The 14,009-nt window shown below is 36.3% G+C and overlaps 1 protein-coding gene across 1 annotated transcript; it reads left to right on the forward strand.

Annotated features, from left to right (window-relative positions):
* Positions 1-2,779: 2,779 nt before the first annotated feature.
* LOC100984403 (olfactory receptor 1165-like) lies at positions 2,780-3,898 on the forward strand. The gene has a single exon (XM_003811923.2). It carries the CDS (start codon positions 2,948-2,950, stop codon positions 3,896-3,898), a length of 951 nt encoding a protein of 316 aa, XP_003811971.2. The 5' UTR covers positions 2,780-2,947.
* The last annotated feature ends 10,111 nt before the right edge of the window (positions 3,899-14,009 follow it).

The raw sequence follows: 14,009 nt of genomic DNA on the forward strand, positions 1-14,009 counted from the left end.
CCCGCATCACCAAGTCAATCCTAAGCTAAAAGAACAAAGCTGGAGGCATCACACTATCTGACTTCAAACTATGCTACAAGACTACAGTAACCAAAACAGCATGGTACTGATACCACAACAGAGATATTGACCAATGGAACAGAACAGAGCCCTCAGAAATAATGCTGCATATCTACAACTATCTGATCTTTGACAAACCTGACAAAAACAAGCAATGGGGAAAGGACTCCCTATTTAATAAATGGTGCTGGGAAAACTGGCTAGCCATATGTAGAAAGCTGAAACTAGATCCCTTCCTTACACCTTATACAAAAATTAATTCAAGATGGATTAAAGACTTACATATTAGACCTAAAACCATAAAAACCCTAGAAGAAAACCTAGGCAATACCATTCAGGACATAGGCATAAGCAAGGACTTCATGTCTAAAACACCAAAAGCAATGGCAACAAAAGCCAAAATTGACAAATGGGATCTAATTAAAGTAAAGAGTTCCCGCAGAGCAAAAGAAACCACCATCAGAGTGAACAGGCAACCTACAGAATGGGAGAAAATTTTTGCAGTCTACTCATCTGACAAAAGGCTAATATCCAGAATCTACAATGAACTCAAACAAATGTACAAGAAAAAAACAAACAACCCCATCAAAAAGTTGGCGAAGGATATGAACAGACACTTCTCAAAAGAAGACATTTATGCAGCCCAAAAACACATGAAAAAATGCTCATCATCACTGACCATCAGAGAAATGCAAATCAAAACCACAATGATGTACCATCTCACACCAGTTAGAATGGTGATCATTAAAAAGTCAGGAAGCAACAGGTGCTGGAGAGGATGTGGAGAAATAGGAACACTTTTACATTGTTGGTGGGAATGTAAACTAGTTCAACCATTGTGGAAGTTTGTGTGGCGATTCCTCAGGGATCTAGAACTAGAAATACCATTTGACCCAGCCATCCCATTACTGGGTATATACCCAAAGGATTATAAAACATGCTGCTATAAAGACACGTGCACACGTATGTTTATTGTGGCACTATTCACAATAGCATAGATTTGGAACCAATCCAAATGTCCAACAATGATAGACTGGATTAAGAAAATGTGGCACACATACACCATGGAATACTATGCAGCCATAAAAAATGATGAGTTCATGTCCTTTGTAGGGACAGGGATGAAGCTGGAAACCATCCTTCTCAGCAAACTATCGCAAGGACAATAAAACAAACACTGCATGTTCTCGCTCATAGGTGGGAATTGAACAATGAGAACACATGGACACAGGAAGGGGAACATCACACACCAGGGACTGTTGGGACTGTTGGGGGGTAGGGGGAAGAGGGAGGGATAGCATTAGGAGATATACCTAATGCTAAATGACGAGTTAATGGGTGCAGCACACCAACATGGCACATGTATACATATGTTACAAACCTGCACGTTGTGCACATGTACCCTAAAACTTAAAGTATAATATTAAAAATAAAAAAATAAAATAAATGAAACAAGGATATAAAGAAAAATATGTTTGTGCAGCTATACAATGTGTTATTTTTTAAGGTAAGAATTATTACCGAAAGGTCAAATTAAAGAATTTATAAAGTAAAAATGGTATAGTAGGCAAAGGTTATTTTATTATTGGAGAAAGAAATTTTTAAAAATAAATTTTGGATAGCCAAAGTGTACAGTGTTGATAAATTCTACAGTAGTGTACATAACATTCTAGGCCTTCATATTCACCCACTGTCTGCTTCCTGACTCCTACAGAGTAGCTCCTGCAAGCTTCATTCATATTAAGTGCCTTATACAGAAGTACCATTTTTTATCTTTTATTCCATATATTTTACTGTACCTTTTCTATGTTTAGATATGCAAATACTATTGTGTAAAAGTTGTCAGGTCTCTACAATAGGCTATACCATCTAGGTTTGTGTAAGTATACTCCATGATGTTCACACAAAGATGAAATCACCCAATGGCACATTTCCTAGAATATACACTCATTGTTGAGCAATGTATGACTGTAGTATAAATTTTGTGGTTTATAATTGCTAAAAAATAGAGAAATTTTTGTGTCCTACAATATGTGCTGCAAACAGGCTGCATAACTAACAGAAGATAATCTATTGAAACTTTTAAGAATATCTACAAAGCACATTCTCAGGAAGCGGTTTTATAACATTGAGTGTTTTGAGCCTTATATTAGATTGGTGCAAAAGTAATTGTAGTTTTTGTCACTGAAAGTAATGGTGATAAATAACTATATGATGGCTATATAATTGAGGGAACATATTATTAGTGGAATTTTTAATCAGACCACTTAAAGATTCTCTTAAGTAGATGTTCTATATATCCATCATAATGAGATAAACTTGGAACAGGTAAAAATGTAATGTATCAATACAGAACTGTGACCATCTGACAAGACACAATACGCCCCCCAGCCAAATTTTACTATTATGTTTTTATGTATGTTTATTCTTTCAAAGGACTCTTTTGCCACGATCATATGACTACTATAATCTGCTCAACACTTTTTTGATTTTGCTGATATGTTTCCTTTGTTGTCATATAATTATGTTTTACCATGAGAATTCATTGCTGTATCATATAAATTTACATACAGCTTGTGTACAATAATATTGATAATTACTATTTTTTCTTGTTTTCCAGATGAGGGAACAAAAGTGCTGAAAGACAAAACTATTTTTCCCTAATCAAAAAGACTATAAATTATCAAGTAAGACTCTTAGTGAAGTCGAAGGCCTTGAATACACACTAACCACATTTGTCTTCACTCCTTTACATCAAGCCTCTTCTGGGTTCCTCCTACCCTACCTTCTCAACTTCTGTTGTTACAACTAATTTAATTTTTCTTTATTTTTCTCTCTTTCTGTCTCCATCACCTTTTTCTGTCTCTCTCTCTTTTAGTGAAGGGCCATGTTACCAGAAGAGGGAAACCAGAGCTCTGTGACCACATTCATTCTGTTGGGTTTCTCAGAATATCCACACCTCCAGGCGCCCCTCTTCCTGGTGTTCTTGACCACCTACACTGTCGCTCTGGTGGGAAACCTGGGCATAATTGTGGTTGTAAGAATCAATCCTAAGCTCCATACCCCCATGTACTTTTTCCTCAGTCATCTATCCTTTTTGGATACTTGTTATTCCAATGTATTTACACCCAAACTGTTAGAGACTTTGGTTGTGGAAGACAGAACTATCTCCTTCAAAGGATGCATGGTACAATTTTTCTTTGGTTGTGCATTTGTAATCACAGAAATGTTCATGTTAGCGGTGATGGCTTATGACTTGTTTATGGCTGTTTGTAACCCCCTGCTCTACACAGTGGCTATGTCTCCTAAGCTCTGTGCTCTCCTGGTAGCTGGAACTTACACATGGGGTGGACTCTGTTCCCTGACACTCACATATTCTCTTTTGGTGTTATCCTACTGTGGATCTAACATCATAAATCACTTTGGCTGTGAGTACTCTGCCATTCTTTCTCTATCCTGCTCTGATCCCTACTTCAGCCAGATGGCGTGTTTAGTCATTTCTATATTCAGTGAAGCTTGTAGCCTCCTGGCCATCCTTGCCTCCTATGTCTTCATAGTTGCCACTGTCATCAAGATGCCTTCTACGGGTGGACCCCAAAAGGCCATCTCCACCTGTGCCTCCCACCTGACCACCATCTCCATTTTCCATGGGGTCATCCTGCTCCTTTACTGTGTGCCCAACTCCAAAAGCTCATGGCTCCTGGTCAAAGTGGCTACTGTACTTTTTACAGTCATAATCCCTATGCTGAATCCCCTGATCTACAGCCTTAGGAACAAAGATGTAAAAGAGACTGTCAGGAAGTTGATAAACTCCCAATCACCTTCTCACTCAAAATAATTCAAATAAATGTTTGTTTATGTGTCCTATGTCCATTTTTTTCATATACATGATTGATGAGAGTTTATATTTAAATATATGACTGTGTTTGAAGTCCATTACATATTGGATACGTCACATTTTTCAATGTTCAAGATGCCTTACCATTATCTCTAGTTTATAACAATGTAATGCATTCTGTTTTACCCCTTTTCAGGAGATTTCAGAAAGAAATTTATTTCAGTCTTCCCACCAGACACTGGATGTGAGGATTAAGAGGAAGAAATCTATTTCAAAGGACTCACTACAAATTTTCTGGTTTATTTTAAGCTATGCTTTAAAAAAGTGCAGCAACTAGAAGTAATAACTGCCTTTAGGGAGTTACTAGATCAATATTAAAGGCCTCATAACCAACTATTTTGACTTAGCAAGTTTTGTAAAGTACAAGTTTTTGCTTCACCTTAACATTTTATTCTAGGCCAGATGGGACCTTGGGGTTTACATTATGAAAGATATTACCTTATTTTAAGCTAGGAGATACTAGCTACTATATTTATAGTCATCACTCATTTTTGAGTAACAATGTAATATATCATAATCCAATAAAAGTTGAAATAATGCTGAATATCAACAAAAAGTTCAATTTATTTCTAACAATACTTATATTCATTACTGAAATTGACTCCTTTACAGTTCTGGAGGCTGGAAGGTCATATTCAAGGTGTGGGCAGGGCCACACTCCCTGCAGAGACTCCAGGGAAGCTCCTTTTCCTACCTCTTCCACCCCTGGTGACCAGAGGCTTACCTCGGCTGGGGGTAGCAGCACCCTATCTCCACCTACCTCTATCTCCACAGGGTCTTCTTCCCTGTGTTTGTGTCACTCTCCAAATCCCACTCTCCTTTCTAAATGGGCACCCATCACTGGATTTATAGGGCCTGCCCAAATCCATTACGGCCATGTCTTAATTTGATAACATCTGCAAACTCTTTTTTCTGAACAAGGTCACATTCCAGGTGCCAGGGCTAGGACTTGAACATATCTTTTTGAAGAGCACACGTAAACCCACTATCATGAGTGACCCCAGACATGGCCCTTCTGGTCCTAGATCTCAGTTTCCTCACCTATAACCTGAGGGCCGTCCCAGAAAAAAAAACATTATATATATAATATGTAGGTATATATATAAAATATATGTATATATATAAAATATATATGTATATATATAAAATGTATGTGTATATATATAAAATTTATATACACACACACAAATGTGGTATATATACAAATGTGGTATGGTGTATGTGTGTATAGTATATATTTATACACAAGTTGACAACCTGGAGAGTAAGATCTTCCTTGAAGGGGGATTGGTAACATGGATCTTCAAGGACTTTTATACATATACATATAATATATATACACAAACACACACACACATCACACACCCCTACTCATACATATATATACACACACACATACGTGCAATACACATGGTATATATATGGTATACATATATGAAATATATGATATACATGTGGTGTATGTGTATGTATATATATACACACCTATATGTGTGTGTATATATATACATACACATACACACTCACACACAAACCTACTCATACATACATATACCACATTTTCTTTACCCATTCATCGGTTGATGGGCATTTAGGTTGATTCCATATCTTTGCAATTGTGAATTGTACTGTGATAAACATACACAATGCAAGTGTCTTTTTTGTATAATGACTTATTCGTTTTGGGTAGATACTCAGTAGTGGGACTGCTGGATCAAATGGTACATCTACTTTTAGTTCTTTGCAAAATCTCCATACTGTTTTTCATAAAGGTTGTACCAATTTACATTCCCACCAACAGTGTGTATGTTCCATTTTCACCTCATCTGCACCAACACCTATTGTTTTTGACTTTTTCATAATGACCATTCTGGCTGGGGTAAGGTGATATCACATTGTGGTTTTAACTTGCTTTGCTTTGATGATTAGCAGTGTTGAAATTTTTTAATATGCTAGTTGGCTGTTTGCATATCTTCTTTTGAGAAATGGCTATTCACATCATTTGCCCAGGTTTACTGGGATTATTTTTTTTCTTGCTGATTTGTTTGAATTCTTTGTAGATGCTGGTATTAGTCCTTTGTCAGATGTAAAATTTACAAGTATTTTCTCCCATTCTGTAGGTTGTCTATTTATTCCGTTGATTATTTCTCTTGCTGTGTCAAAGCATTTTAGTTTAATTAAGTCTCATTTATTTATTTTTGTTTTAGTTGCATTTGCTTTGGGGGTCATAGTCATAAATTTTTTGCCTAGGCCAATGTCCAGAAGAGTTTCTCTTATGTTAACTTCTAGAATTTTTATGGCTTCAGAATTTAGATTTAAGTCTTTAATCCCTCTTGAGGTCATTTTTTATGTAGCGAGAACTAGGAATCCAGTTTCATTCTTCTGCCTTTTGTTAACCAATTTTTCCATTATCATTTATTGACTAGGAAGTACTTTCCCCAGTGTATGATTTTGTCTGTTTTGTTGAAGATCTGTTCGTTGTGGGGATTTGCTCTTATTTCAGAGTTCCTATTCTATTCCATCAGTCTGTGTCTACTTTTATATTAGCACCATGCTGTTTTTGTTACTATAGCCTTGTAGAATAATTTGAAGTTGGATAATGTGATGCTTCCAGATTTTTTCTTTTTGTTTAGGATTGCTTTGGCTATTCAGGCTGTTTTTTTAGTTCCATATGAATTTTAGGATTGTTTTTTCTAATTCTGTGAAAAATGACATTGTATTTTGATAGGAATTGCATTGAATCTGTATATTGTTTTAGGCAGTATGGCTGTTTCCACAATATTGATTCTTCCAATCTGTGAGCATATGGGATTTTTTTTTTCATTTGTTTGTGGCATCTACAATTTCTTTCATCAGGGTGAAAACTAATTATTTTTTCTTATAGTGTAATTGAGATACTTTCGGCTTTCACGTTTCTTTTTTTTTTTTTTTTAATGTTTGTCCTGTTACATCCCACCACCAGGTTTTTTTTTTTCTTATATACTTTAAGTTTTAGGGTACATGTGCACTACGTGCAGGTTTGTTACTTATGTATACGTGTGCCCTGTTGGTGTGCTGCACCCATTAACTCGTCATTTAGCGTTAGGTATATCTCCTAATGCTAACCCTCCCCCCTCCTCCCACCCCACAACAGTCCCCGGTGTGTGATGTTCCCCTTCCTGTGTCCATGTGTTCTCATTGTTCAGTTCCCACCTATGAGTGAGAACATGCGTGTTTGCTTTTCTGTCCTTGTGATAGTTTGCTGAGAATGATGGCTTCCAGCTTCATCTATGTCCCTACAAAGGACATGAACTCATCATTTTTTATGGCTGCATAGTATTCCATGGTGTATATGTGGCACATTTTCTCAATCCAGTCTATCATTGTTGGACATTTGGGTTGGTTCCAACTCTTTGCTATTGTGAATAGTGCCACAATAAATATACGTGTGCATGTGTCTTTACAGCAGCATGATTTGTAAACCTTTGGATATATACCCAGTAATGGGATAGCTGGGTCAAATGGTATTTCTAGTTCTAGATCCCTGAGGAATCGCCACACCAACTTCCACAATGGTTGAAGTAGTTTACATTCCCACCAACAGTGCAAAAGTATTCCTATTTCTCCACATCCTCTTGAGCACTTGTTGTTTCCTGACTTTTTAATGATTGCCATTCTAACTGGTGTGAGATGGTATCTCGTTGTGGTTTTGATTTGCGTTTCTCTGATGGCCAGTGATGATGAGCATTTTTTCATGTGTTTTTTGGCTGCATAAATGTCTTCTTTTGAGAAGTGTCTGTTCATATCCTTCGCCCACTTTTTGATGGGGTTGTTTGTTTTTTTCTTGTAAATTTGTTGGTGTTCATTGTAGATTCTGGATATTAGCCCTTTGTCAGATGAGTAGATTGCAAAAATTTTTTCCCATTCTCTAGGTTGCCTGTTCACTCTGATAGTAGTTTCTTTTGCTGTGCAGAAGCTCTTTAGTTTAATTAGATCCCATTTGTCAATTTTGGCTTTTGTTGCCATTGCTTTTGGTGTTTTAGACATGAAGTCTTTGCCCATGCCTATGTCCTGAATGGTATTGCCTAGGTTTTCTTCTAGGGTTTTTATGGTTTTAGGTCTAACATGTAAGTCTTTAATTCATCTTGAATTAATTTCTGTATAAGGTGTAAGGAAGGGATCCAGTTTCAGCTTTCTATATATGGCTAGCCAGTTTTCCCAGCATCATTTATCAAATAGGGAATCCTTTCTCCATTTCTTGTTTTTGTCAGCTTTGTCAAAGATCATATAGTTGTAGACATGTGGCATTGTTTCTGAGGGCTGTCTTTTGTTCCATTGGTCTATATCTCTGTTTTGTTACCAGTGTCATGCTGTTTTGGTTACTGTAGCCTTGTAGTATAGTTTGAAGTCAGCTAGTGTGATGCCTCCAGCTTTGTTCTTTTGGCTTAGGATTGACTTGGCAATGCGGGCTCTTTTTTAGTTCCATATGAATTTTCAAGTAGTTTTTTCCAATTCTGTGAAGAAAATCATTGGTAGCTTGATGGGGATGGCATTGAATCTATAAATTACCTTGGGCAGTATGGCCATTTTTACGATATTGATTCTTCCTATCCATGAGCACAGAATGTTCTTCCATTTGTTTGTATCCTTTTTTATTTCCTTGAGCAGTGGTTTGTAGTTCTCCTTGAAGAGGCCCTTCAATTCCCTTGTAAGTTGGATTCCTAGGTATTTTATTCTCTTTGAAGCAATTGTGAATGGGAGGTCACTCATGATTTGGCTCTCTGTTTGTCTGTTATTGTTGTATAAGAATGCTTGTGATTTTTGCACATTGATTTTGTATCCTGAGAATTTGCTGAAGTTGCTTTTCAGCTTAAGGAGATTTTGGGCTGAGACAATAGGGTTTTCTAAATATACAATCATGTCATCTGCAAAAAGAGACAATTTGACTTCCTCCTTTCCTGATTGAATGCCCTTTATTTCCTTCTCCTGCCTGATTGCCCTGGACAGAACTTTAAACACTATGTTGAATAGCAGTGGTGAGAGAGGGCATCCCTGTCTTGTGCCCAGTTTTCAAAGGGAATGCTTCCAGTTTTTGTCCATTCAGTATGATATTGGCTGTGGGTTTGTCATAGATAGCTCTTATTATTTTGAGATACGTCCCATCAATACCTAATTTATTGAGAGTTTTTAGCATGAAGGGCTGTTCAATTTTGTCAAAGGCCTTTTCTGCATCTATTGAGATAATCATGTGGTTTTTGTCATTGGTTCTGTTTATATGCTGGATTACGTTTACTGATTTTCATATGTTGAACCAGCCTTGCATCCCAGGGATGAAGCCCACTTGAACATGGTGGATAAGCTTTTTGATGTGCTGCTGGATTCAGTTTGCCTGTATCTTATTGAGGATTTTTGCATCAATGTTCATCAAGGATATTGGTCTAAAATTCTCTTTTTTTGTTGTGTCTCTGCCAGGGTTTGGTATCAGGATGATGCTGGCCTCATAAAATGAGTTAGGGAGGATTCCCTCTTTTTTTATTGATTGGTATAGTTTCAGAAGGAATGGTACCAGCTCCTCCTTGTACCTCTGGTAGAATTCGGCTGTGAATCCATCTGGTCCTGGACTGTTTTTGGTTGGTAAGCTATTAATTATTGCCTCAATTTCAGAGCCTGTTATTGTTCTATTCAGATATTCAACTTCTTCCTGGTTTAGTCTTAGGAGGGTGTATGTGTCGAGGAATTTATCCATTTCTTCTAGATTTTCTAGTTTATTTGCATAGAGGTGTTGATAGTATTCTCTGATGGTAGTTTATATTTCTGTTGGACCAGTGGTGATATCCCCTTTGTCATTTTTTATTGTGTCTATTTGATTCCTCTCTTTTCTTCTTTATTAGTCTTGCTAGTGGTCTATCGATTTTGTTGGTCTTTTCAAAAAATAAGCTCCTGGATTCATTGATTTTTTGAAGGGATTTTTGTGTCTCTATTTCCTTTGATTCTGCTCTGATCTTAATTACTTCTTGCCTTCTGATAGCTTTTGAATGTGTTTGCTCTTGCTTTTCTAGTTCTTTTAATTGTGATGTGAGGGTGTCAATTTTAGATCTTTCCTGCTTTCTCTTGTGGGCATTTAGTGCTATAAATTTCCCTCTACACACTGCTTTGAATGTGTCCCAGAGATTCTGGTATGTTTTGTCTTTGTTCTCATTGGTTTCAAAGAACATCTTTATTTCTGCCTTCATTTCGTTTTGTACCCAGTAGTCATTCAGGAGCAGATGTTCAGTTTCCATGTAGTTGAGCAGTTTTGAGTGAGTTTCTTAATCCTGAGTTCTAGTTTGATTGCACTGTGGTCTGAGAGATAGTTTGTTATCATTTCTGTTGTTTTACATTTGCTGAGGAGTGCTTTACTTCCAAGTATGTGGTCAATTTTGGAGTAGGTGTGGTGTGGTGCTGAAAAGAATGTATATTCTGTTGATTTGGGGTGGAGTGTTCTGTAGATGTCTATTAGGTCTGCTTGGTGCAGAGATGAGTTCAATTCCTGGATATCCTTGTTAACTTTCTGTCTCGTTGATCTGTCTAATGTTGACAGTGTGGTGTTAAAGTCTCCCATTATTATTGTGTGGGAGTCTGAGTCTCTTTGTAGGTCACTAAGGACTTGCTTTATGAATCTGGGTGCTCCTGTATTGGGTGCCTATATATTTAGGAAAGTTAGCTCTTCTTGTTGAATTGATCCCTTTACCATTATGTAATGGCCTTCTTTGTCTCTTGTGATCTTTGTTGGTTTAAAGTCTGTTTTATCAGAGACTAGGATTGCAACCCCTGCCTTTTTTTGTTTTCCATTTGCTTGGTAGATCTTCCTCCATCCCCTTATTTTGAGCCTATGTGTGTCTCTGCACGTGAGATGGGTTTTCCGAATACAGCACACTGATCGGTCTTGACTCTTTATCCAATTTGCCAGTCTGTGCCTTTTAATTGGAGCATTTAGCCCATTTACATTTAAGATTAATATTGTTATGTTTGAATTTGATCCTGTCATTATGATGTTACCTGATTATTTTGCTTGTTAGTTGATGCAGTTTCTTCCTAGCCTTGATGGTCTTTACAATTTGGCTTGTTTTTAAAGTGGTTGGTACTGGTTGTTCCTTTCCATGTTTAGTGCTTCCTTCAGGAGCTCTTTTAGGGCAGGCCTGGTGGTGACAAAATCTCTCAGCATTTGCTTGTCTGTAAAAGATTTTATTTCTCTTTCACTTATGAAGCTTAGTTTGACTGGATATGAAATTCTGGGTTGAAAATTCTTTCCTTTAAGAATGTTGAATATTGGCCCCTACTCTCTTCTGGCTTGTAGAGTTTCTGCCCAGTGATCATCTTGTTAGTCTGATGGGCTTCCCTTTGTGGGTAACCTGACCTTTCTCTCTGGCTGCCCTTAACATTTTTTCCTTCATTTCAACTTTGCTGAATCTGACAATTATGTGTCTTGGAGTTGCTCTTTTTGAGGATATCTTTGTGGCGTTCTCTGTATTTCCTGAATTTGAATGTTGGCCTGCCTTGCTAGATTGGGGAAGTTCTCCTGGATAACATCCTGCAGAATGTTTTCCAACTTGGTTCCATTCTCCCCATCGCTTTCAGGTACACCAATCAGACGTAGATTTGGTCTTTTCACATAGTCCCATATTTCTTGGAGGCTTTGTTCGTTTCTTTTTATTCTTTTATCTCTAAACTGCTCTTCTCACTTCATTTCATGCAGAAAGATCCTTAGAGGACCTGATGGAGCTGAAAGCCATGGCACAAGAACTATGTGATGAATGCACAAACCTCAGTAGCCAATGTGATCAACTGGAAGAAAGGGTATCAGTGATGGGCTTTCACTTTTCTAAAAAAAATTTAGCATAGTCTTTGTGGACTTAGGGTTGAATTATAACCGGATAGATTTACTTGGGAAAAAAATAGCAAGTTTGCATCACTGGGTTTTCCAAACCATGAACTTTCTATATCTTTCTTTTTATTTAGATTTACTCCAATTTTTATAAAAATTGTTGCATCTCTTTTTTTCTGTAAAGTTCTTGCACATATTTTGTTAAATAAATCACTGAGTGCTTGAAGTTTTTCATGCCATTTTCATGTCAGTTGTGATATATGTTATTTTTAGATTTTAATACAATTTATTTTTATATTGATTTTGCTTCTGATAATTCTATTAGAATATCGTATTAATGTTATAACTTATTTGTCGATTATTTTGAGTTTTCAACATATGCATCATATTCTCTTCGATTAAATGTAAACTTTTTGTGTTGTTCTAAATGATATACCTTTTACTGGTTTGTCTTGTCTTGGTTAACTTGCTAGGCATCTCCGTATTATGTTGACTAAAGAGTAAATTTGGGAATCCTTGAGGTCTTAACTTCACAAGGAAATAATTTTTATTTCATATTTAGAATGTTTTCTGTAGGTTTTCTTTTTGTAGATTCCTTTTTATTTTCTAGATTAGCAACATGGTTTGCTTCACTTTGTTTATTTTCATTTGTTTTTGTTATGCTTTGTCTTTTAGTGAATGGTGATGTAATAACCCATACTCTGAATAATATCATGGAATTTTATTGTCATACTGTTAAAAAAGAAAAAGCAAATATTGATGTGTATAAATAATATTATTTTATTAATATAAATTCATAAACACACAAAATTAATCTATATCAATATGTCAGAATAGTTGTCACCCTTGAAGTTTACTGACTGGGAGGAGGCATAGTATGTGCTGCTGGGTAATATTTGATAATAACTAGTATGTTAAACTTGTTGGTTTATGTACAAGTTTGTTCACTTTATTGAGTTGAACTCTTAATTGTGCACTTCGTAGCATTTAAGTTATATTTCAATTAAAATAATCTAAAAGAATGAAAGAAATGTGGATTCCTTGGCAGCACTTAGAAAAATCCACATTTTTAAGAAAGCATTGCAGTTAGATTCCATGCACACAGTTCTTGGGACAGCGTTTGGCACGTAGAGTATTTTTTGTGGATGAACAGCTAGGTGTGGGAGTAAAGGAAAGAGAATGGAAGGTACAAACTGTCTATATGTGGATATGATGTTGATGAACATCACACAGATGTTCATCCGGTGTGATGAACATCACACAGATGTTCATCCGGTGTGATGAACATCTCACAGATGTTCATCCGGTGTGATGAACATCTCACAGATGTTCATCCGGTGTGATGAACAACATCTCACAGATGTTCATCAGGTGTGATGAACAACATCACACAGATGTTCATCAGGTGTGATGAACCCAACAAAGCCTTGCCTTATCCTGTGGGAGCTTTCGCACACATGTGACATACAGTCTCTGAATTGATCCCCTTGGGCCAGATCTTTGTATCCATGCCCAATTAGTTAGATGAGCACCCTGATTCCATGTAGCTGAAGCCAATGCGGAAGAAGTTGACAACCTGGAGAATAAGATACTCCTTGAAGGGGGATTGGTAGCATATACATCTTCAAGGACTTTTATACATATAATTACTGGTAAGAGTGCAAATTGGTAGAATTACTTTAGAGAGTAATTTGGGAATAGCTACCCTAAGAAAATATAACTTATGACACAGCAATATTGTTTCTAAAAATTTATATTTAAAAAGATCATAAACATATAAATTTGGATATATTTGAAGTATTAATTATAACAACAAAAGACTGGAGACTCTTAAATGTCCATTAATAACTATTTGGTAATTAATTATAACATATTTTAAAAATCACACCATGCAACCATTAAAAATACTAAGTCATTTTAGTATATACTTATATTTTACAAATACTTCCATCTCTAAAATAGAATCTTTCAGGAAAATTGAACAAGGACTACACAGTAGTCATAATTTGAAATCATATATATAAGAAGTACATGTGTGTGTCTCTATTACATATGAACATGCAAGTACATTACTATTTCTTAAGGATTCAAACAAATGAAGACTTGGCAGTGGTTACTTTAGGTGGGAAAACAGAGAGTGGCATGTGGAGAATTTTTTAAGTATCTTTTAAATCACCTTAGGTAAACATATTATAAAATCAAATACCA

Source organism: Pan paniscus, chromosome 9 (assembly GCF_029289425.2).
Source record: "Pan paniscus chromosome 9, NHGRI_mPanPan1-v2.0_pri, whole genome shotgun sequence".
NCBI classification, from domain to species: domain Eukaryota; kingdom Metazoa; phylum Chordata; class Mammalia; order Primates; family Hominidae; genus Pan; species Pan paniscus.